Source organism: Drosophila rhopaloa, unplaced genomic scaffold (genome assembly GCF_018152115.1).
Source record: "Drosophila rhopaloa isolate 14029-0021.01 unplaced genomic scaffold, ASM1815211v1 contig_155, whole genome shotgun sequence".
NCBI classification, from domain to species: Eukaryota; Metazoa; Arthropoda; class Insecta; order Diptera; family Drosophilidae; genus Drosophila; species Drosophila rhopaloa.
This window is the reverse complement of record NW_025335034.1, coordinates 3,583,384-3,608,821: the sequence shown is the minus strand read 5'-3', so window position 1 is coordinate 3,608,821 and position 25,438 is coordinate 3,583,384. Positions and strand designations below refer to the sequence as shown.

The 25,438-nt window shown below is 39.1% G+C and overlaps 4 protein-coding genes across 7 annotated transcripts in view; 1 reads left to right on the top strand and 3 right to left on the bottom strand.

Moving 5' to 3' along the window:
• Nucleotides 1–552: 552 nt before the first annotated feature.
• On the bottom strand, nucleotides 553–2,687 carry LOC108046556 (odorant receptor 83a). The gene is made up of 4 exons (XM_017126351.2): nucleotides 2,127–2,687; nucleotides 1,872–2,071; nucleotides 735–1,281; nucleotides 553–612 (listed from the first exon to the last, which is right to left on the bottom strand). The coding sequence occupies exons 1-4, from the start codon at nucleotides 2,685–2,687 to the stop codon at nucleotides 553–555; spliced, it is 1,368 nt and encodes a 455-aa protein (XP_016981840.2).
• A 1,489-nt stretch (nucleotides 2,688–4,176) lies between these two features.
• Nucleotides 4,177–7,971, bottom strand: LOC108046617 (alpha-tocopherol transfer protein-like). Its single transcript, XM_017126475.2, has 3 exons — nucleotides 7,866–7,971; nucleotides 5,139–5,443; nucleotides 4,177–5,020 (listed from the first exon to the last, which is right to left on the bottom strand). Exons 2-3 carry the CDS (start codon nucleotides 5,441–5,443, stop codon nucleotides 4,399–4,401), a joined length of 927 nt encoding a protein of 308 aa, XP_016981964.1. The 5' UTR covers nucleotides 7,866–7,971; the 3' UTR covers nucleotides 4,177–4,398.
• A 3,522-nt stretch (nucleotides 7,972–11,493) lies between these two features.
• Nucleotides 11,494–18,731, bottom strand: LOC108046703 (odorant receptor coreceptor). 4 transcript variants are annotated; one of them, XM_044456839.1, is made up of 7 exons: nucleotides 18,695–18,731; nucleotides 15,178–15,486; nucleotides 14,287–14,801; nucleotides 13,476–13,701; nucleotides 12,534–12,738; nucleotides 11,932–12,087; nucleotides 11,494–11,852 (listed from the first exon to the last, which is right to left on the bottom strand). In XM_044456839.1, exons 2-7 carry the CDS (start codon nucleotides 15,483–15,485, stop codon nucleotides 11,802–11,804), a joined length of 1,461 nt encoding a protein of 486 aa, XP_044312774.1. In that variant the 5' UTR covers nucleotide 15,486; nucleotides 18,695–18,731; the 3' UTR covers nucleotides 11,494–11,801. The 4 variants fall into 4 exon arrangements, with proteins under 4 accessions (XP_044312774.1, XP_016982165.1, XP_044312773.1 ...); XM_017126676.2 differs by lacking the exon at nucleotides 18,695–18,731 and adding an exon at nucleotides 16,191–16,274; XM_044456838.1 differs by lacking the exon at nucleotides 18,695–18,731 and adding an exon at nucleotides 16,096–16,262 and having other exon boundaries at nucleotides 15,178–15,646.
• A 3,727-nt stretch (nucleotides 18,732–22,458) lies between these two features.
• The window catches only part of LOC108037762 (ras-like protein family member 10B), a 43,896-nt gene continuing 40,916 nt past the window's right edge, over nucleotides 22,459–25,438 (top strand). The window contains exons 1-2 of the mRNA XM_044457240.1: nucleotides 22,459–22,631; nucleotides 24,747–25,181. The gene's annotated coding sequence lies outside the window, so the exon portion shown is untranslated. The remainder of the gene's footprint in view (nucleotides 22,632–24,746; nucleotides 25,182–25,438) is intronic.

Genomic DNA, 25,438 nt, shown 5'->3' with positions numbered 1-25,438 from the left:
CGTTTTAAATGCGTTAAACTACTATAAAGCATTTATTGACGTGGTTCCAAATTCATTAACAATTACAAGGACTAAGAAGGCTGAAAAAAGGCGAAAGTCTTGTTTTTAGTGTTTGATTCAGTAGCAAAAACCGAGTGGTAATGAAAAATCTTTAAAATCAGCATCGCTTTAGTTTTAATAGATTTGTTCTATACTTTTTTTTACATCTCAAACAAAAAATTGAAAGAAACTTTATTAATAAATTAGTCAGTTGATAAGCAAACCCATGACCTTATATATTCCACTGTTGGCGTTGTTTTAAAAATTCTTTACTTTGTATTTTTAGAATTGCCGCGGTTGTTTCGGTGCCGTGAAGACATCCATAATTTGAAACATTTCTGTAACGCACTGCACGAGAGTGTAATTGCCAAAGTTGAAACAATTATTTATAAAAAGCAAATAAAGTACAATTGAATTCTTAGGTTTTCAAATGCGCTACCCATTTGAATTGTTTTTAATATAATTATAATTATCGTGCTAATATACTTATTGGAATCAAAAAATAAGTATTTTTTAGCCTCGAGAATCCATTTTTTGCAGCAAGGTGAGAAACGAAAAAGCAGTCGTAATAGTCTAAAAAATAGATTAATTAAATGATAATCACCGATTTTTGAACCTGATTCCACTGCCACTTCTTTTTAATTATATCGTTGTAAAAAAAGGTAGGAGTGAATAGGAGCTGTTAATGCACTCACCCCTCTGAATCGTTCCACGTTTAGATTGGTTATTTTCCCGGCGGTGAGTTGAAACTGTCTACGGGAATTCAGGATGAAGAATAGATAATCACTGCGAACATCTTTTAAGTGTCGCTGCCAAGGACTTCGCAAAAGGGCCTCTCCACATCGTTGGCTATTTTGGAATACGATGTCTGCGAAATAGCAGATTATGAAGAGCTCAAAGAGTACCAGCAGCAAGTACTGGCCCAGGGAGACCATCCGCATGAAGGAGTTTTCCGAAGTGCTCTTCGTCGAGACAAACGCCACCAAGCACATAAGAAAAGTGACCTCACCGATCTTCACAAACCATATGGGACTATAGAAACGTTCCATTTCTTTCAGGGTCGCCACTATGAAACGATGGTGTTGAATGCAGTGAATGAAGGAGATCCTGAATGCTGTTGCAAAATTCCGTGCCATTTCTGCTGAGGGCTGTGTGAGTTCTTGTAAAGGTGTCTGCTCCTCGAGAGAGTAGGCATATTGACCAGGCTCCGCATCGGACACAGACTGTTCAGCTTCCAATTGCCTGTTAGCATTTATGTAAAATAGCTCAATTTTAATTTAGTATAAAATAAGAGTTGTATTTTTTTATATTTTAATTACCATTTATTAAAAGCTATTATAAAAAGAACGAAAGCAAACTTCGCAAGGCAAAGTTGTTATACCCCTGCAGTTGTTAAATTAAATATTTTTTATATATTTATTTTATGGGTAAGTGCTTAAAAATCAGCGAAGCTACATCGATACATTTTTCGTTGTTTCCTATGACAGCAAAATGATAGGACAGACGGACAGATTTACAGACGTACATACGGACAGAGAAGATCATATAATTTATATGGTCGGAGACCACTCCTTCATTTGACTGAAATTATGTTACCTTCAGCAAGGGTATAAAAATAAATTTTATTGATTTCTAAAAACCCCCTTTGTTCTCTATTAAAGCTCTTACTGAAATCATGTCTTAGATGCAGTGTTCAACTAAGATCAACTCGACCGTTGGTGCTAATATTTAATAATATTATAAAACCCACCGTCAACATATTACGCACCTATTCACAGAAGCTCTTTCTTTCCATATTCATAGAATTAGTGTACTTTAAATGTTTATACTACCTGAGTTCAGCCACATTGGCTCCCATTAGCACATAGCTGGTGGCCAAAACGTTTTTAAGACTGCAAAAGAGCACATCATATTGTCCCGATAAAAGGACACAAAGCACCATATGCAGACCACTGGAGGAGGCAAAGGCAGCCGCCACTTGGATTTGGCCCACCGCCTGAAGGAAGAACACAATCTCATAGACAAATGGTTGCTAAGGAATGTGTATTTTAATTTAATGTCATTAATATATGGACGTTATAACTTACCGTGTAGTCGAAGGGATACCAACAGGCTAGCGGTAGACTTTTATCGCGATAGGCTATGGGAAGCACCAGCCAGAAAATAGTGCCAATATAACACCAGTATACATAGTTCTTGATCCACAGGTTGGCCATCCGATAGGATCCCGCCATAGTAACATAATTGAATCCTACTGCAGACCGTGGCTCATATTCGTCATTAATGTCGGTCAGAATTGCATTTAGCAATCCTGGCCTGAATCGTCGAAAGTAGAGCTTCATGGCAATGGCCCACACATAAATGATAGTTTGAATTAAACAGTTTACGAAGAAGTCCAAGTCGCCCTGTCCGTAGTTTATATAGATGGTACAGATAAACAAACCAGCTATATGCACCGAAACAAAATAGTTAAATAGTTCGTAGAACAGATCCAAAACCCGAACCAGATGCGCCAGGCATCCCGAACCCTTGACGTAATAGCCGAAGGGATACATGGCCGCTATGCACATGGTCTTTCTTACAAATGCAAAAAGGTCTCGACGTTTGCAGTGGTTTGCTTTCTTGTCTTTCTTGGTGTTGCTCTCCATTGCTATCAACACAGTTATACAGGGAAAAACCCTTAAGACCTACTCTTTTATAGGTTAATCATTCCATGTCTCGAATTTTTTAAACTGTTCAATTACATGCCCGCAACTAAATAAACTTTAAATTACATGTTGCAGCGTGGCTAGCAGCTAACACCAATAATGTTTCCTTTGATTGTTTTAAAATGAATAAATGATAAGCACGATATTTTAATATAAGTTTTGCTACGAGAAACTTAGAAACTTTTTTTATGGTGTTTATATATAGGCATTTTAAATTACTTTATTAATAAATAAGATGCCAACTTGAAGTACTATACTATAATAATAGTTAAACTTGGACTCTATTTTATCACATCATAATTTTGGTTAATCATATTCGTTCTTAATAATTTAATAGTGTTCAGTTTTACTAAGGAAATCCTTAACCTAAATCGCCTTTAAAATTATTATTATTAATCTGTATAAAGTGAATTGGTAAGCGATGGCCTCATCTATTTTGGCATACAGACTTTTACTACGGAGTTTGCACACAGTTTGGTGTTGTTAGTTTTGTGAAGTTTGGCAACTGGGCTTTATCCAGCAAAACGCCACTTGGCCATTCAGCCATTCAGACGAGTTCTTCACAATTCCTTAGCTGGCCGGACCATCAATTCCAAATAAACCCTGCCGTCGAGTGAGGAAAAGCGCTTTACATTGAAAGCCAACTGACCATGTCGAGGAGTCGTGACTGCGATATGTTGCCCGCACTTGATTTCGTACGCCGAAATGCGCACACAACAATGGACGGATCCAATATGTCGAAGGAATAAGTCAGCCGGGAGGAATCAGCCATGTTTCCTCTATTCGCCCACTGAAATGCGACACGTTTCCCTTTCCGTTGATCAATGTGCATGTTGCACAAAGTGGCGACATGCGAAAAGTGGAATATGTGGGTCGCCTGTGTAAGTTGGGTGCATTGTGGCAGATGCAATCAAGCATCGGGCACTCACTGCACCACTCCCTCATCCCTCTCCTTGGCCATTATTTTAATGGGTCGTTCGTGGAGAAACGTTTCCTCCTTTGGCACCCATTCTTCACCTACTTCATTGCATGTAGTGACTGAGGGACATTTTCTCTGATTAATTTATTCCTTGATTTACTACAGTGGCGTTGCTATTGTGTTCTATGCGAACAACTATTGAATTGAAAATAATTTAAGATATAAACCAAGTGCTTGTCTTGACAATAAATTCATTTAATCTCAGCTCAAAGTTTTTGTTAATAATTCTGTCTTAAGTGCTGATAGGATAGGATAGGATAGGCTGATTTTATGTTTTTTGGTGGCAATTTAAAATTTAACACATTTTAAACTTCCGATTTCTGCTAGACTTACTAAAGGTCCGAAAATGTAAGAAATTTAGCCTTATAATACTAGATGTATTGTAATGTTACAGGGAAAAGTTAAACTCAAATTTTGACCACCACACCGCCACAGTAAAAGCACTTTGGATTTATTTATTCATTCCTTAATATGCTGTTGGTTCTTTATTATTGTAATTACTGCAATGTACTGGTGATATAAAGATAGATTAACAATGGATTCTGGCGAGAGAATGAAGCAATTAAGCAAGAGTCATGCACACGAGCTTGGCCTAATCAAATGAGCGGCTAATAAAAACGGTTAGACAAGCTGGGATGAGGTTCACTGGAGCAGGACATGGATCCCTTGGTCCTAGTCGATGTTCAGCTGACGGAAAGTGCCCTCCATGCCGAACAGATCGTCGCTGGTCTTGGGGGCGCCGGGGCGCAGGGACTCGTTGGCCTTCTTGTCCTCCTGGTCCTTGAACCACTGGGTGTTGTCCACCAGCTTCTGCTTCCACCACTTGTTCAGCTCCACGACGCCGCCGGCCTTGCCGCCGTACTCGTTGGGCAGGAGGTCGCGGGGCACCACCTTGTAGAGGCTCTCCACGTCGTTGTGGAAGGTGATGCGGCTGCGGATCTTCTCCTTCACGAACGGCTTCACGAAGTTGAAGATGGTGTCCACCAGCGGCGAGATGTTGATCACGTGCACCTCCTTCACCTTCACCGGGTAGGCCTCCTGCACGGCGATCAGGAACTTCTTCACCACGGTGGGCGAGAATTTGGCAAAGTGGGCGGCGCTGGCCACCGAGGCGTCCAGGATGAAGATGTCGCCGGCAATGCCGACGCTCTCCTCCGCCAGGCGCACGTCCCCGATCATCAGGGCCACCTTCATGGCGTCCAGGATGTGGTGTGGCTGGAAGTCGCAATCGATGCCCCGGATGAACGTGATGCGGCGGCCGTTGGGCGTGATTCCTGGCAGAGTGGGGCAGTGCCTGTCAAGAAATGTGTTTATATTTTAGTAGGTTAAACTCTTTCAGTATGTTCGCTTTAAAGAAATCAACAGTCTATAAGGTAATTTGAAATGTACATGTAGTAAATTTAAGTACTAACACATAGTCCAGCACGATGTTGAGCTCCTCGCGATTAATGTCCCGGTTGGAGAAGAACTCGGGCACCGCGTTGCGCATGGTGTAGTACATGTCCAGCTTCTTCTTCACCTTCTCCAGGCTGAACTTGCAGCCGCGGAGGAAGGTCGTCAGGCGCATGTCGTCCATGTCCTTGGGCAGGTGGGGCTGCGTCTCCAGCCACTCGCGGATCAGCTTGATGTCGCGCTCAATGTCTGCTGGGTCCTCAGGCTCACGGAGCTCCTCGCGGATGCTCACGCGCTGGTCGGGTGTGGGGTGTAGCATCATCATCTGGGGATGGGAATGAGATCAGAAGGTATTTCTTTTAATATATTTTATAATTGTAAAGTTCATTTTGTAAACTTATACTTTTAATGTGCCACCCAGCAAAATCAAGTACTTAAAATAAATAAATTCGGCAAGGGTTTCAATAATCCAAGACGTACAGACATACACAATTTCGTTGATTGTCAAACACTTTTGCTATTGTGAATATCAGATATTAAACTCGGTTTGACCTCTCCATTAAGTCATGCTTTGAGTTAAATATAATAGAGTTTTGCTGTCTCTGTAAAACAATAAAATTGCAACCCCCAATTCTTCGCTGGCTGTTTCGCCACACTTTATAATACGCAATACGAAATAATCAGATATTTTTGACATTTTAATTGCGCGCTTTCAAAACGTTGCTCGTTCGTAGGTCTTGCGGTCACACGTCACTGCGCGGATTCATTAGCATGGGCTGTGGCCAAATATGCATTGCTTTGGTCCCGCCCTGCCGCTTTCCCTCCCCGAACGGGGGTACTTAGAGCTGGGGGCAGAGGGCCAAAACAAAATCAGCTGACATCGACCTCAAATAATGTTCATGGCCCTTCTGTTTTGGACGATCTGCCTGGCCTTACTGGGGAAATATGTATTTGTAAATACCGCGAGCGAATAAATAATGGTAATGTGAGTTTATTTAAACGAAGAAAAGTGACTTGGAGATAGTCTTGCTTTCAAGCTAATACAATAAACCGTTTTATAGTATATTGCGGCTTAAGCGTTCGCTGATTTGTTTGCGCCGATTGGGGCGTACTTTTGGCTCTGCCTGTTTGTTTACTTTTGTTTATAAATCCTACTTAGTGATGCGTAAATTGTTTTTTTGTCATGAGGTAACTGACATTTAAAGTGGGGATGACTGATTATATTGGCCAAAGATTAGGCTCGATTTGATTTAACAATATTAGGCCTTTGCACAGAAAAGTCAAGCCAAACAAATGGGCTATTTGCGAAACCTCAGACTCAGAGCTCATTGGGGTCAAGCAGAGTTGGTCAGAGGAAAAGCTCTCCAAATGAGCCAAAGTCTGAGGGGGGAATTGATAGAGCGCCAATATGCTGCACATGCCGCAACCAGCTTCAAATGCAACAACAATTGCTGTTGCAGTTGCAACCAGCAACCTGTTAGAATTGCAATTACCGCCGGTCGATTGGAGGAGGCTCGGCCACACACAAATTGCCGTGTGTGCACACTCCTATGGTTTTTGTTGCTGCACTAATGGCCGCTGCGGCTATTGCAAATTTTTCATCTTGCCTGCGCCTCTATTGCAAATATTGCGAAAATCTTCAGCAAAACAAAACAACGCGAAACACAACGATTCGAAAATCAAGCGGCCAAGATTCAAGAAAAACGGGCAGAAAACGGGTTTTATTAACTTATTTTTCTGTTTTTGGTCGTTTGGCTCCAGTTAAAGTGCTTTCGGTTTTGGTCTCTTTTGGCTTTTGTCTTTTGCTCCTTCGTCTTAGCAGCCCTGTCTCACTGTAGACCATTTGCTGGCATTACAATAATTCTGTTTGCTTATTTGTTTTGTAATGCTATTTCTTGAAGAATTTCGGCAACGATTGTGGGTTGCGTTAAGTGGTTTAGGAAATGGTTTGTAAACAAGAGACTTACAAGAAAAACGTGTGATGAGCTTTAAATGTTGAACATAAATTATACTTAGTTGTTCCGAGTATTTAAGTTTATACGAAAATATTTGAAGTTATTTTGAACTGTTGGGTCATAACACTATGTTAGGATGTTATGCGTAGTTTATATTACTTTTTATAATGCATAAGATTTTTTAAATATTATATATATTCTAGTTTCATAACATAAGATTTTTAAATATATATAGTTCGTTTTTATTTACCAAAGATCTACATTTTAGGAACAAAACATCTTTGAAATAAAATAAAATTTGGTAATTAAGGTCCTAGCTTTTAAAGTTGGATTATATCAAAAAGTTTTTTTAATTGTGTTTTTATTCAATATGCAAACGTCAATTTATTCCCTTTAACAGTCTCGACCAATGAACTCTATTCCTTATCGAATATTCTGTTAACATTCCGAAAATATTTTCTTAATTTTATGCATAATTTAAAGGTGCCAACGACCATTGTTGGACCACATCAATCGCCTTTGTCATTACCCGCTGGCATTCAAACTGAGTTATTCGCACAATTTCAAGTCAACTTATTGTTCCCTTGTCAAATTTATTGCTCTTCGTTGGATGGTGCACAAAAATCCTCAACATCTTTTGTATTTCTGAAATGCAGCACATGATTTGCACACTTTATCGCGAATATTTTTCGACGCACTAATTTAAATTCCGGCATTGTCCTATGTCAACTGTCCAAAGAATGGTAAATTCCACAAATTGGGCTGAGGTGCGTATGGGATGGGAATGCTCACCTTGGTTAGAATGAGATGGTTAGTTGGTCAGAGGTAATCCTTTAGGTAGTATATCCAACGGATAACGCGGCGTATGATCAATGGCACACAACCGAAGCGCTCAAGACGTTAACGAAAACTGAATGTCTGCAAACACGTTTCGCAGCACTTAAATACTCGACGACTCCGAAAACGAAAAGTGACGAAGACAGCCGATCGCTGGTCGGGCCGTGCGATAAAAGAAAACCGAAAGCCGTAAAACAGATCATGCCATGAAAATCGGTCAAAGAGAAAAATGCACGCGCCGGCTCCTCGGAAGGGGAGGGGAGGGGCGGAAAGGAAAGGAAGTCGGCGGCTGGCCATTTGCGCAAGATGGGTTCAATGAGCGGCGCGGACTATCCACGCTCCACCGCCGATTGTCCAGATATAGCGATTCCCGTCAGGCGTTACCAGACCCCAGACACCAGGCTCGAAATCATCCCAAAGCCCTGGATCTTTAGAACTTGGATTGGCGGAAGTTCGTGTCCTCAGTCTTTTGTATTGCCTAACCTCATACTTTCGATATCATCCAAAATAGAAGTTCGTGTCCTCAGTCTTTTGTTCAACCCCCCCAAAATCATCGAAAACCAAAGCTCGCGGCTCATTGTCTGATGTTCTGCTGCAGCGGTGTGAAAAGCTGATTGCGCCACGCCCCCTGAAACCAACAGTCACACATCGAAGTGCGTGCCAAAAGTAAGTTATTAACTTTCGAACGCGCGTGTGTGTGGGCCAATCTATCGGCTCGGGATTGCATTAGGCGCTGCTTTGCTGAAATGATTTCTGTCATAATTGTTTCTTTATACTTTTTCGACATTTCCCAAATTAAGCAATTTAGTGCACAGCACATGGAATTGGCGTTGGATTCGCCGTCGTGCCTCTTACCAAGCAGCTGCGAGTCGTTGAACTTGTCGGCCGTTTCCTCATTTTCATTTAAATGAAAATGAACATTTTCCATAACTTTGTCTTGGTTCGCATTGCGTTTTGCTCGTGTTGCTTTTATTTTCCTTTTGCCTTTTTGGTCGGTTTTTATTGTTCCAGCTAGCTGATTGCTAGCAATTATCGCCGCCCGTCGCGGGGGAAGGGGCTGCTGGAGGGGGCGGAGGATTCCGACTTTGACTTTGCATGCATTGAACTTGGCTTGCCCTTTTTCTAAGCCAAACAATGCGAGACGCGGCCAATGTGGCAATAAACATCGAGCTGAATGCAAAAAGTATTACCAACTTACCAAAGCGGGGCCGACGTCTGTGCAAAGAAAAGTTAAGAAATCGATATCGGCTGATTCCCATAATTTTATACCTAACATTAAAGACTCTTTTGCTGAAGTGGAGTATTAAAGTAGACCTAAAGATCAATGTCGTTAAAAGAAGTAACATGTGTAGGTAATTTGTTTGTTAAACTCGAAAACGGATTCACATAAAATTATCCTATTTGTTTCGGAACAATGTTTAAGTTAAGCAACTGTATACAGTTTATAAACGAATAATACAAATTGTTTATATTATTTTCATTGTTGGCACAATATAGATCATCCTTTACTTGTCCTATTGTATTAGTATTTAATATATATTATTATTATATCATTAACAATATATCAAATTGAGTTACTTAGTACTCCTGCGATAAAGTTTACGCTCGCCATCCGCCGATTTTATGACTTCTTTGCTCTGCTAATTTTACTTTATAAACATTTAATTGTGTTCGATCGCAAATTATGTGCTAGTGTTTCTCTAATAATTCATAAGTTTATGTAACGAAATGATTACAATTAAACCTAGCTTTGTTTTGTTACTTCATTAATATAACTTTTAATTGTCTTTTAATGATGTAACTATTTTCTGTAAAACTTATTTATAATAAAAATTTAAATAACACACATTCATGATTCCAATTAATTGTTTCGAATTATAAAGATTCCATTTGAGTCAAAACAATGCATTAGAAGTATTTTTAAATCAAACCCCACGAAATTTTGGTAATGTCTTTACACTTTTGCTATATAATTAACAAGTTAATATCATGTCATTACTTATTTAATAACTAAGACTAGTCGAAATCAATTGGAAAACGGCTTGACAACAAGCGTTCAGTCATGCACAAATTTTAAATAAAAACGTGTAAAGTTATAATTTCAGTATTTATCTGAATAGTGGAACTAATGCTCGAAAAATGAACAACTAGTCTTTCTTTTGAAAACGGGAACTCCAACTGAAAACTATGTGCGAGTGGACTCGTTATAATTATGATATGTAGTTGATAACGGGATCAGGGCAGCTCGAAATAAGATGTATTCTTACATCACAAAATCTGGCTTGCTGAATTCAATATTATGGAAATATTTAAGAGCTAATTTCGTGAACGCATCAATTTCTCCGTTACTCATTGACACCAAGAAACGACAATTGCTGCAGAAGAGTAGAGTTATGTAAACCAAACAGGTAACGTACTTAGGGCTCTATAAAAATGCCATTAAGAGAGTGGAGCGAAATGTATGGTATGTTGATATGTTAATGACTCCATTCGTGTAACGTTATATTAAAAACCCGAATAGAAATCGCACCGCCGATTGACAAATGAGGCTGAAAAATTCGCATAAATTACTAAAACTGCAGACAAGAACAGGAAGATGTTGCTGCCCTCCTAGTGGCCCCAAAAATAAAACAAGACACGAAAGAAAGAAAACTAATTAAACCATAGACTTATAAATTAAGTAGTTTTTGTAGTGGCTGTTGTTGCATTTCCAAAGTCAAGAAACTTTCATTGGCAGACGAAAGTGTGCGCAATAAAGAAATTAACAGTAAGAAGCAGTAAGCTGGGAAGGGGTCTGGTAGTCAGCAGATACTTCTACGCTCCACCTCATCTTACCTCACCTGGCTCACACTCTTGGCGCAATTTTAGTTATAGTCACTTTTTGTTCGCTTTTCGTTTTTGTTTTATGAAAGCTGCAAGAAATAAAAACTTCGGCCGAATGTACAGAGCGTGGCCGCATTAAAAGTTCGCGTTGTGAAGCGTTTTCTTGTTGTTGGTTCAAACTCAACTTGTAGCGGAGTCAGACAGCCCAGTTGGGCAATTTGGAAAACCATAAAGTGCGCTTTCAAAACGGCAAAATATAGGAGAGGTAAATGGAGCTAAGTATGTGGAGATCCACACTCGAGAGTGCGATTCGGAATAACACTTTTGCCACATTTAATTGCTCGCTGCAACTGTGGACGATTGCTAACAGTTGCTTCTGTTGCTCCAACACTTGCCAAAACTAAAATAGCCCAACAGATTGGATTTAAAAATTCAAATTAAATTAAGTTCGTTTTGCACATCTGCCGAGAAAAACTGCGAGCATGCAAGTCAGTGATGCGTAAAACTCGCCGTCTGGGCCATTAAATTCCACACTTATCATGTGAACAGCCCCGATAATTATTGAATTATAACTAATTGATGAAGTCGCTATAGCCATCTCTTGTATTCAAAGCTAAATATTAAAATATTTTCTTGCAAATGAAAATATTTAAATCAATTACAATATACCCTGTTACTCTAACGAGTAACGGCTACATTAAAAGAAAACATATTATTCGAATATTATTCACCCTTCATCATTTCCCTTCAAAGTCTTGCATTTGCACTACACATTTATTTGGTTTGCATCTTGAGTTCACATTGAAAGCTCTATACGTGTACAAAATCGATAAATATTTGCAGGCTTCTATTTGCCCCAGTATGTTTCCATGTTGCCCCTCGAGGTTCGCTTGTCGCTGGTATAAAATATATAATTTGCGTTATAATTGCTCTACAATATTGCTGGTTGCACAGAGGTGGGGGCGGTGTATGGGCACTGTGACTGGGCGTTTGGGGGGTTGGTTTAGCACGCTGGCTCCTTGGCATTCGCTTTCCTGGCACAAAAAATCTGTAAACTCCACTGGCAGCTCACTTGAGCTGCACCAGCACCATGAAGTAGGTGACAACCGCACCGAGAACCTGCGAATCAGGGAAAGTTTAAGTGCATTTAGATTAATTTTTAATAATTTTTTTTAACAATAAATCAAATGCCACGCACCGAGGCAAACAAGTCCAAGGAAACGGTGAAGAACTTTGCCCCCGATATGCTCATAGCCTTCTGGCACTGCTGGCACACGATCTGGACGAAGGTCTTGGCCTCCTCGGAACCATCGTACCAGTGGCACGAGTAGGCGGCCTCCATGACAGACGAACTCTGGAAAATGCAACAGTATTATCAATCTCTTTGTAATGAAAATGGTTCCCTCCATCATAAGTTGAAGAGGCCTTAACACAGTTGAAATTTACAATTCAGATCAGTTCGGAATAGATATAAACACATATATATCACCATTTAATTTTTAAAATTTAAGTTATAAAATACAAAAATAGGAAAAAACTGAACTAAATCCGACTGTCTAAAGGGTCAATACATAGAATAGTTAATCTCAAGTCAATAGAACTCTTATTTGATTACTAATGTTATTCCAAAGTTAAACCAAAAATCAAAAAGCCACTTTTAGTTTTATTACTCTAGTTAACAGACTTTTGGCTTAAAAAGTGAAATATTTTATCAACATGAATTTTTAAAAAAAGTAGTTCAAACGAAACAAAAATATTTCTATAGCCCTTTGCTTAGAGCCCGTATTTTTGAAAGCTCACCTCCTCAATCAATCGATTGCCAAAGATGCAGAAGTGAAACACCTGGGCCAAGGCGTAGCCCAGGTACCCGACGACTGTGAAGGCGTAGACGTTCACTCCGTTGATTTTGGTGGCTTGGTAGGCCAACAGGGTCAGCTTGATGGTCGAGGTCAACATGTGCAGCAGAAGGGCGGCTCCGTACGTATCACCAATGGCAGCAACCAAGCTGTGAGGAGGGGGAAATTTGAAAGGGGGACGACAACAGGCAATACTCGAGTCAATATTTTGATCAACAACAGCTCACACAAATAGCTAAGCCAATTGTTGGGCAGGACAAACAAGGCCATCACTCTAGGGGCCCTCAAACAATGATTGCAACTGGGGAAATAATCAAATAAATCAAACAAGCTGCAGGGATTTGTCCACGCCTAATCAATGAACACAGTTGTTTTAAAAATTGTTTTGAAAGCTGGATTTCTAGTCTGATAGCTTTTAACGCTCAAAAAGCCAACTAGCATTTAATAATTTAGAGACATTCATTTGGTTTTTAAATGCAAAAAAAAGGTATAATAATTAATAATAATTATACACTAAACAAAAATATTTTAACATGCAAAAATGCAGAAAAATGTGGAAGGGTTTTGAAAATGTTTAAAAAGTTTACGCCTTGAACTTTAAATAGAAAGCTGGAAGCTTTAAACAGTACTTCGATTTTTTTGATTTCAAGAGCATATTCCAATTCGATTCCATGTATAATCAAGTGTCTCTGTAAACTCTTCAACTGGATGCAATTAGTTTTAAGTCCCAGGCCTTTTGTGGTCAGGTGTGAGTCATACCGCACAACCCATGGAAGTCACCCAGTTGCAATCACTGGACATGGCTTTCCCCGCCCACCACTCATCGTCACTGCAGCCAGAGTCCCCTTCAAATAGTCGGTTAAATTTGGCAAGGATTTGAACTCACCGCACCACGTGCTTGTGCCGCTCCACCCAGTACTTGATGGCACTGCGCACCATCATCTCCTGTTTTTTGGTCAGGCCATTGGGATTAGCCCCGTTCACCATCCCGTTGCCACCGCCCCCATTTCCGCCGAAGGACTGCAGCGTCGAGGGTGCTCGAAACTGGGCGCCCCAATCCGCTTTCGAGCTGTAGACGCCCGACATGTCCATGTCGGTGGCGGGGTCCTTTTCTGTAATTAAAATACAGCTCGTCATGACGCGTTTTACACGGTTTATTGATTCACTAACATGTACTTTAACGAAAAGTGATTTTGGTCATAACTCGATTAAAATTATTAAAAACCCTCAAATTACACAGATACAAAGATTTTTGTAATGTTAAACTATCTATATATTTTGGACAATATATTGCCTTAATTAATAAACCAAAAGTTGCCTTTGCTTCGGCCTGAGCAATTTACAAAAGCATTTATATTCCTTTAGCTTTCGATTACAAAGTTTTCAAAAGCAAACTTCGAAGTTGTAAGATATATCAAGTATATCTAGTTTTAACTGGTTGAAACTGACATTTTGATTTTCAATCTTTTTTTGAAAACATTTTGAAACCCCATATATAAAAAGAGGCAAAAGGATATATTTAATTGTTAAGCTATTGCCCTAGACAAATATTGTGAAATATAGATGATTTTAATGACTATAAGTGGATGCTAATTAGAGAATGCGATAGGAATTTAATAAATAGTCATTATTTCGGATACAACATTTTAAATACCAAATGCTGGAAAACATTAATATTTGCAAACTTTGATACATACCTTCGTTGTGAATGAGCTCCGACTTGGAATTGGCCGATAAAGACCTGAAAAGGGCCGCCGAATTCGGCCTGTAGGTGTCCAGAGAGGCCGATAGCTCCATCAGGGGCTTCATGATGCCCTTCAAGTGCTGCAGCTGCTCGCAAGCAAAGATTAGCCAGGAGCAGAACATCACGTCGCACAGGTTCGAGTGGATCATCGAGAAGAGGACGTAGTAGATCTGAAAGGCGAAGCTGATCATGTAGAACAAGCCGTGGCTGGCGTTCCACGGATAGAAGGACTTGATCGGGAGCCGCGGTATCTCCACCGGAATGCTGGAGTTCGTTTCATGGTCCACCACCATCTTGACGCTGTCCCCGAAGAAGGTGATCGTGGTCCAGGCGGTGGCCGATGCCACGGTGGTCAGCATCACCAGAAAGAACAGCTTCCGCATCTTGGCCAGGGCGATCGAGTGGTAGCGAGCATCCGATTCGGCGAACAAGGGATGCGTGTTAACCTGGTTCCAGATATTCAAGGTCCTGCGCAGGGAAACATAGAGTTGTTTACTCATACTTATATTGGTAGGATAACTCTTTTTATCTTTAATAATATATTTACTCTGTATCATACATTGCAATTGGATTTCCATTAAATTTTACCCGCTTAAAAATATTAAACTTGATAGGCTAACTATTAGATTAAAAAATAATTTTTGAATTGTTATAACTATTTCCTAATTAAATATAAATAAGAATTGAATTTGAAATTATTGATATTTTTATTTATCCCTTATTTTATTTTTTTTATTTTTTTTTATCCCTTAATAAAAACTCTTTGAAGTGAATAAACCTTAGACATATTGTAGACAAATAAAAATATTTGGCTTAACGTGATTAGTTCCCATTTGTGGCTCACCTGTAGAAATTCTTCTGGTTGACAGCCAAGTAGATGAACTTAGTTATGCAGTGGGTGAAGAACAGAGTGGTAATCGTGTTGCCCGACAGCTCGTTCACCTCCTCGGCGTTGAGGGCCATGTTGACCAGGATGAAGGCGAACTGCATCAGCAGGAACACCAGGTGCACCGAGGAGTACACCTTCTTCATGAACGCACTGCCGCCCGTGAAGTTGTGCATAAACAGGCCCGAGTACTTCATCGCCCGAATATTGGGCATCAAATCGGCCACCAGGCCCGTATACTTGTTCGGCTGCATCGAGGTCGTCATTCTATGGAGCAGCGGAAAATAGCACGACAAAATTAATTGGGTTTCGCCAATATAATTAGCAATTATTGCTAATGGATAAAGTGATGGTGGGGCGAAAGTGAAATCTTTCCCAGATTCCGTCTGTGTGATTGGGCCTTGGTTTTGTGGGTGATGAAGAATTCCTGTTCGAAAATTAATCAGTTTCGCATGTTTTATTCATACACGTATTCTGCGCCGTTTTAATAGGTCGTTTATTTAGTGCTCGTTTAGCTTTCAGCCAATATTAAACATTTAAACATTTCTCTTAAATTGCTATGAAAATGGTGAATGTGAATTTCATAGCTCGAATTTGGGTTGGAAGAAACTTTTCTGGTGCAAAAGTTTTAATCGAGTTATTAATTATTTTGATACGTATGCTAGCTAATTGTATATCAAATCAATTTAATTGTTTTTGCAACACACACTTATTTAAATATAATTTTATATTATAAAGAGTTCGCCAAAAAGATTGAAAATGTGTCTATTAAATTTACTTTAAGCTTAAATTTTAGCACGGTAATAATTTAATAAAGTTTATTGCAAAGTTTACGCTAAACAGTCTTAGTTTTACATTTAAAGATCACAAGTTTACCTTGCTGTTGTATCTTAAGATATGCGATTGTTATCTTGCAAACGCTTCTAAACTGAGTGCAACTTAATGCGCGTTTAGGTAAACATTTCACTCACTTAGGCAATACCGGAATAACTTAATTTATTACAAGTGTTTAAAAAACCAGGACAAAGTTAACCTGCCAGCAGGGCGATTTCGACGTTAATGAAATGTGAAATCTGGAAGGTTAACAAGCTCTGCCAGGCGAGTGATTGCTCCTTTCGTCTACTAGGTGGTTGCTTGGCAGTACATAAGGACGTGTACTTTGAGGGCAGAGTTCCCACGGCTGCAACAAGGCCACGTTCAGTCGGAGCCCTGAAACTTTCACTCCGACCCACACATGATAATGAAAGTATATGGGTCTCGGGCCTTCGAACCGCCTTGGAGTACTTAAAAATTCAACTTTTTAGCCACGTCCATCCATGTGATGGGTGCGTGGCAGTCGCCGAATTCCCACAATTAAGTCGAACGCCCACGAACTTGCCGACCGCCACTGCCGCGTCTCCAGGTCTAGGACTCAGGTCTTACCCTGGCCCTGTCTACGCGGCGTATGCGCAATGGGGAAATGGGATATGGAAATACGCTCCTCTGGCTCCTCTTGTGTAGCATCTGTGGTATCCGAACTTATGCAAATTTTAAAAGCATCGATTATTTTATTATGCCTGTTTGTATTTGTTGGCCTTAAGTGCCGACGAGACGTGGGGGAGGGGCACCCCGCACCCAACCGCTGCCACGGGGCCTTCCCCAAATCGCTGACCCAAAAAATAACCTATATATACCCATTTGCATGGAAATGTGTGTGCTCCGCCTGACGGATAGTTCCTTGTCCTCGTTCATTTTTTCATTCTCAGTTCGAAAGCACCAAGGCTTAATAGGCGCAGGAAGACAAATCAAACACGATATCATCGGAAACTGGGCTGTAGAAGGTAACAATCACTTTTGTTTGTTTTTAAACATCGGTTCAACAAAAAACTTTTTTTAAGCCACAAATTGGTAAAAGATTAAATGGAAGAATTTAGCTCGGGAATGACATAAGTTATTAAATAACATTTAAGAAAAAAAGGAAAGCAAAATTATTAACATACAATTTTAAATTTTAAACTTCTTGCTGCTTAATAAATAATTAATATTTTGTGATATCTAGACAGATTATTAGCCCTTTACCCTTTAAAGCAATTTTAAATCAATAACGAGGGGTGTGATATTCCCTAATGCACCTAATTATAAACAAATTAACCTTGTATTTATCATACCAAATTTATTGATTTCTTTCCTTACAAAGTTGTTATGTTAATTATGCAATAAGTGTATGTATATTTCTGAAACTGTAAATAAACTTCGCAAATTTAATCTATCAAGAGTTTTCGAAAAAATAGATTTTTTGTACTAAAAATTAATGTTATGCGTTGAATGTGTGTAAATTAACTTTCTCCTTAGTGATTCGGTTAAAAAAATGTATTTTTATTTAATTACAATAACTTTACTTATCACTAACATTTCATAGGTTGCTTTTAAAATAGTTCACTGCTCCGATCTTATACTTAATTCACTTCTATTGGTCTTATTCTTTCGGATATCAAAAACGGACTGCTGCATTTGGGCTGAATGATTAATAATCAAACCTCGGCTTAAGGGATTTTATCTTTAAAAATTGATTAAGAGAGTCGGCAAAATAGGATGATGAAATTTGGCAATTAAATCTGAAATCGAGATTCTGCCGGAAATCGGTGTTTACATTATCGAGCTTCGAGGGTCGCTTTGGGGCTCCGATGTTTAGAATATCGGCTGAGGATGTTTACTGAATCCGTTCAATGCGGAGTGTGAAATGATATGGGTGGGAACCACTCGAAGGCGTAGTTGAATGAAATAGCTGACTACGGGTTTATCTCGGAGTCAATTCTGAATTATTTGGAAATTAGGCTGGGCTCAAAGTTGTTTATAAATCGGGTAAGTGGCCCTAAGTAATGTGTTATATAACTTGTATGAATTCTTGTTATGCTAACTGACAACTTTTCTCGAAGCTATGTTCTTGGAAGGATAAACATTTTTTGGAGAACGTATAACTTAATTACGATTTTAAAAATTTTGAAAATATATTTTTTTAACAAGGTAAATTAAAAAAAGTAGGAAAGTAATTTTATGTAATGCCTATAACTTTCTTAATTTTGTGATGAATTAGGTATGTTCTCTAGAAAATATCATACGTTTTAAGAAATGTTAATTATTTATTTCAGTTTACCACAAGAGGCTGCAGAGTTGAGTTCGGAGACGATTTTCCTTGAGCAGAGGTCGACGAAAGCCGACATTTTAAATTTCGGCATAATAAAAATATCAATATGTTTATAAATAATAAACCCATTTGACAATTAAAACTGAATGTTCCTTTGTCATTTCATTATCCCTCAAAAAATTCTTAAGCTTCGATGTATTTTCAACTAAATCTAGAAGCTATAAAGCACACACTGTAGGGAAATGGTATCAAAAAATAATACACAACACAAAACTTTTAAACAAGTTATTGGAAATAAGTTTCTAGCCATATTAAAATGTAGTCAACGTGCCAGGATCACAAAGCACTTACTAATACGATTACATTTACTGAAACGCAATTGTAACTATGTGCCGGGATGTAAATGCGAAATGTGTTCAGAGTTTGCTGGTCATGCAGTAACCAGCAAACAGTTATTTTACGGGGCTCACATGGCTTAAAACCCGTATACATAGATGGGAGTCCAGACACAGATGTGTCAGCTCATGGATTATTTAAATGCAGGCGACTCACGAACACCAATTAATACGTGAATGTTCGCCAGTGTGGTCTGCTTTTTTTGTGTGACGGGATTTAACAATATTGATTTAACGTTTAATTGGCCTGAACTCATTCATGCTAACCAAGTTCCCGCATGATATTTCCCCTTTTAGGTCCTTCTTTTTTGATGATTTATTTTTATGGGTTTCTGGCTGAAAATTTAATTACGCAGATGCGTTTGGCTCAATTAGCTAACCGCGGACATCGTAGGCCCTGCAGTATTTTACCATTAATTATGAGCAAATTTCAAATGACCAGTGGCACGTACTTAATTTCAATTACAATTTAAATGAATAAACTAATGGGGCTTAATTTTTAAAATTCCGTTTGTTGTGTGCACTGCTTTTAATACATAATTAATTAATTTAATTAATAGTTTTGTTTAAAATGTTACTTTAAACATACATATTTGTGAAAAGGGATATCTTTATATACATATTATTGCGGGAATACCACTTTGAAATTATTTAAGATTAATTTAGTGGCGGCCATTACTCATGATTTGCCCACAAATATAGGCAACACTTTTTGCTCACGCACCTTAAGTGCCACATTTGGCCAAACGAAATCATTTCCATTATGGCCATGAACGGACCACCTAGATCTCCTTGATAGGCACCCAAAAGAACAACACTTATTTATGACATGCCACGAACAACAGCAAAAGCAACCACAAGTTGTAAAACAATAAAAACTCAAAAATAAACATAAAAAGTTATTTGTGCAATCCATCAAATCGGTCATAAATTACGAAATCAATGCGACACACACGCACACATAATAAAAATTCGCTTTCCCGCACACTCAGAAACAAACACCGACACATTCATGTGGAGCAAAGATTTTTTATTAAGCCTACGAAGGAAAAATTAGAAATCAATACGGAGCGAGGACAGAAAAATCTGTTAAATGACAAACAAAAAATGGCGAAAACAACAATTGGTTACTGTGTGTACGGGGTCCTTTCCTTTTTTGTGCCTGTGTGCGAATGTGTCAGCATCAGAAATTATCCGCTTTATTTTCGGACTGCCGTAGCCCTCGACCTAGAGAAGCTTTTACCAAAATTTATGGCTATGCATAACCGACAAGAGAAAACAACAACCGATTGAAAATACATATATGTAGGTGCGCGTGGTTTGTGTGTGCTCTTGTCAGGCCATTAGAGAAGCAAAAGAAATGTTGACATTGTCATAAGAATGGCAACGAAATGTGAGAAATGCGGACAACAACGGACTGGCACAGAAAAGCGCAAGAATTATTATTATTTATTCCCGAGTTTTATAAGATTTTGGGAAAGAGGTGTCGGGCGCTCATAAATTCTATCCGTATATTTTGTAAATAACTGCACTGAGAGAACGGTACAGTATTACAGTTGAGAATTAAAATAAAAATGAAATGGTCGGTATATGCTTTGTAAAACACCAACGACACAAAGAATTTTAAAGATTTTATGAAATAAATATTTTTTGCTTTGGATTCTTTATTCGTATAAATTGTTTCTGAGGCCATCTAAATGAGACTTAGCTCTATACAATTTTATTTATGCAACTGTGATATTATTTTTATTATAAAATATTTTTCCCCGAATATAAATCTTTTTACCAAGTTACATCAAAAACGAAATCTTTTATTATTAAGAAAATAATCTAGAAATTGTGTATTTTTATTACCATAAAAAACATAACTAGAAAAGAAAGCTAACTTCGGGCGGATCCGAAGTTGATATGCAGAATATTCTGTAAATTATATTCTCCAAAATTATTCATATGATGCATTCTTAATACTCATAAAAAACTTTAAAAACTCCAAAGTTATGGCATTTCCGATCAATCAGTTATATGGCGGCTATAGTATATAGTCGGCCGATCCCGGCCGTTCCGACTTATATACTGCGTGCAAAGGAAAGAAGGGTGTGTGCAAAGTTTCAATTCGATATCTTTAAAGCTGAGAGACTAATTTGCGAAGAAACAGACAGACGGACAGACGGACAGACAGACGGACAGACGGACATGCTTATATCAACTCAGGACGCGATCCTGATCAAGAATATATATACTTTATAGGGTCGGAAATGTCTCCTTCACTGCGTTGCACACTTTTGACCAAAATATAATACCCTCTAGAAGGGTATAAAAAGGTAAATATTTTGTACTCTAAAGTTATTTCTCTCCGTGCACTTGTGCGAGTGTATATGCGACTGTGTGTGAGAGTGTCACTCCTTTTGTTGGCCGCTGACAGGGCAGACAGGGCAGACAGATTCCAACCGGAAGTCGAGGGAAGCGGAAGGAAATGCCTTCGTGGCTCCTTGCCGAGACAGTGTCAAAAGTTTAACTCTAGATTTATTTGCCCTTTAATGCCGTTACTCCCATTCCCGTGCAAGGGAGTTATAAATCTCTCAGCTGTCTAAGCAGGTCAATGCTCAGGCCAACCTCCGACAAAGACGCTGCATTTGCCTTCTCACACTGCAATTGCAGCCCCTCCAACAACACCCCTGCCAACATTCAGGACCAGTTTGTTTGTTTGCTGCCTGCCACAAAGTTGTCAACGCGGCAACTAAACGAGTTTGGGTCTTGTGGTGTTCTATATGGGTATGTAAGTGTGCCTGTTTGATGGTGGGATTCCTTTGTTGTCCTTCTGCCCGAAATATGAAGTTGTTTTGCCCGCAAATGAGCATGCGCGAGAAGAGTGAAATTTGCTACAGAGATAGAGAGAGAGAGTGAGACTCAATGTATAAGAGAGTTTCTTAAAATAATTTTTTAACGTTGCCATCATATTACAAATTATATAAGAGGCCTGGTATACGATAATATTATGGTTACATTAAAAAAAAAATAATATGAATCCACCTTCAATGGAATTGTTTCTTTCAAAATCGATAAATTTAATATTTACTCTATAACTCTAATCATCCATTTAAAATTTTTTGTTATTTTGAGGTTTTCTTCCAGGTTACCTTTATAACATTATCTTTAAAACGTTGAAAAACTTGAAAAAATAAAATCGTGTTTTCTGTCTTAGTATGTTAAAAATCTATACCAAAATGTAATTTAAAACCTATCGCTCGCTCTATATTGAATTTAAAAAATGGAATTTAAACCATTATCTATCATACTTTACAACCGAATAATATTTTAAAATCAACACGAAACGGCCAACTTTTTATTATTCTCTATAATTTTGCCAACATTCTAGGGTATATCCCAGTCCACATTTTCGGCTGAGTCCATAAGTTCTGGATCCATCTGGCAACTCCAGCGACTCACGTGCGTTATCTTTGACTCGGTGGGCCTGTGGAAATGCAACAAGAGCAGTGTTTTCGCCATCCGATTGCTCTCTCCGAAGGGGATTCTCTCTTTTTTGGAAAGATTCACCTCGTATAAGAGGTGAGCAGAGCACAGCAGCAACAACAGTCGGAGAGGCAGAGGCAGCCACAGCCACTGCCACTGTTACGGGATCCATGCTGCTGGCCAAAGCGAGAATGGCGACGAAAGGCAGCCAATGGCTTCGATTGGAAGCCAGTCAAAAATGGTCCATCGACGGGAGATGAACAGCAACGAGAGCAGCAGCAGCAGCAGCATCCGTCAGCAGATCCGCAAGCCAAGTCGCTGCCAAAAGCCAAAACCAAAGCCAAAGCCAACCGAACCGGGCCAAGTCTAAGAGAACGTGTGTGGTAGTGAAGTGAAATAGATGTGCTTGCGTGAGTGTGAGTGTAAGTGTTGGTGCTAGTGCGTTCGTGTGGGTCGCAGGACCACCAAAGCCTCCAAAACCTTCCCCCTCCCCCCCACACGCTCACTTCAAGTCAGACAACGACAAACGTCCACTCCGTTGGTTCTAGTTCTTTTGCTGATGCTTGTTAGTGTTAAAAGCACGCAGCATCAGCAGCACGGGGCATGAGTGCGCCAAAAGAATTACCACTGCTGCAGACACAACTGCCCCACATACACACACAAACAGCCAGAGAGGTGGAAATGGAAATGTCTGAGGAGAAAAAAAAACACAAGAAATGTCATTTGAATAGTTAAGGAGCAGCCAGGAACAGATACAAGTATTTCGTGGGCCTCTGCCCGAGTTTGTGTGTGTGTGCACGGATTTATGCAGCACTAGTTACATAAGCCATCATCATCTTCGGCAGCAGCAGCAGCATCTGAAGACAGCCAAAGGCATCGTTAGCCTCAGCCAGCTGCCATAAGTATGCTATGAATTTCGCTTTGCACTGTAATTCCAGACTTGCGGAAAAGGGGGAGTTTTAGGCAGGGGCGGGGACGATAATGCCGTCGATACAGCACCAGCAATGAAAATCGCATTAGCATTAGGATGTGATAACAGCTGCTACCCGCCCATCAGCTGGCAACGACAACGGCACTCGGTTTCACCCACAATTACCAAGGCAACAATTGTTGTTCAAACTTTGGATAACGCATACGCACTGTTGCACTTGAGTTGTGCCCAAGTCGAGGCGTAATGATTGCTATTGGGTGCCAAGCGATTTCCAAGAATTTTGCTGGCATTGCCCAATGAGGCATTGAAAGTCACTTTGGCGGCGGGCAGTTTTTATTGGGGAATGTAGACACAAAAAAACAATACTGAAGCTCATAATTATACGATTATTTTTTATTTGTTGAACTTGGCACATGATTATGTTAAAAAGACTTCCTGCAGTAATAATAATAAGTTTAAAAAACTTGATTCTATATTGTTGAGTTTAATTTAAATATTTTGTAATTTTAAAGTGAATAATAGTATGTTTAAGGCTAATAATTAAATAGTAAAAGCTAATAAGTCCCTATTGATAAACAAAATATTTCGATTAAATATTTAAAGTCTTTAGTTATTCGAAAATATTCGGAACTATAAATATTTTATACAAATTTCAGATTAAAACACACTTGTTCGGTGTGGAAACCGTATTGTTTAAACAACCGAATCCAAGTATAACTTTTGTAAATGTTCTCTTTATTAAACTGGAAAGTGGTCAAGTGGCTAAAAAAACTAAGCCGGTAAAATAAAATATGATAAAAACAATGATATTTATAAACAACATTTATTCAAAATTTATAATATCAACAGACGTATTTTAGGCTATTATTAGGATACCAACATATTTAACAGGAGTACTTCATAGCATAGATGTCTTTTAGCTAGCTGCTTCGCAAATAATACAAAAGTGTACAGTCTCATTTCATTACATTTAAGGTCCTTAACTAATATGAATGAACATCTATTTACAGAAATTTATGCTACTTAATGCACGGACAAATACGCTGTTTCCTTGAGGATAGTTGTTTTCTTATTTACGACACCTTTTAAATTTATCCTCAAATTGCCTGCATTTCATTTATATAATGCCGGTGCAGCTAATTTGCGCAGGTGGCAAGTGGGGCTGATACTTTTAGCAGCACCATTTGAAGTCGGAAGCTGCATGGTTTTCCCATTTTTGCCGCAATCAGGAGGAAGCTCATTAAAGCCAGAAGCAACAACGGCAATACTGAAAATAAGCTGAAAGTTTTCCACCAGAAGGAAAAGCGGGTTGGCGGCGAAATTGGGGGGGAAAAGCTGAAGCAAATGAGCATAGTCTAGCACAGCGTGTGGGCGTCTGTGTGTGCGTGATGGGGCGTGGCAAATTGGGGCAACAGAAACATGATAAGGTCTCAAAATGTTACCACAAAAATCCATTGGGAAGTACAGAACATTTTCCATTCTGGCCGGGGCGTTGGAAATTAAACCGCAATTAAATTTGCATTAGGCAATAAAAACAAAGCGGAGTGGCCACTTGTTGTTGTTATACTTATTGTTGTCTCCGCAGCTAATTACAAGATTTTTGCAGCAGTCGAGAGGAGCGGGATTAAAAAACAATAGAAATGCCAGGACTCTAAATGCCTTTTCAAAAGTGCCACAAACACATGTACATAAAATAAAAATAAAAGCAACATTTAAGAATAAAACAGTTAAAAGATATTATGTCGCTGCCAACATGAGTAGAAAGTCAGCAAATAAAAAAAATAAGCTAACAGCAACACCCAACCGAAAATAAACAGCAAAAAATTGTTTTCATCTTCTAAAAGTTAAGAGCGAGAAAACATAATAAGAAAATCATAATGATGATGGATTAACTGTTCCCAGTTGGTGATGTTGTGAGAGTGAGAAAGCGAGAGTGTGGGAGAAGCAGCGGAAGTCACAGCAGCAGCAGCAACATCAACACAGCAGCAACATCAGCACAGCAGCAACACTGCAACAGCAGCAGCAACAGCAGCAAAATAAGGTTAGTTATTGTTACTTTCCCCAAACTTTTCTTTCATTTTCGCGCTCTTCTTTCGTCCTCGCCATCTACCATTTTTTCCGGTTTCGTGATCCACTCAGCGGCTGACCACAGTTTGTGTAAATCATTATTTATGCATTAATTATTAAAAAATACACATACACACACACAGATCAGCAGTGGCAGCTGCCGTCAGCGGGTGGGAGAAAGTCATTAATCTTGGGCAGCTTACACGGAGTTTTTTGGGGGTCAGTACATAA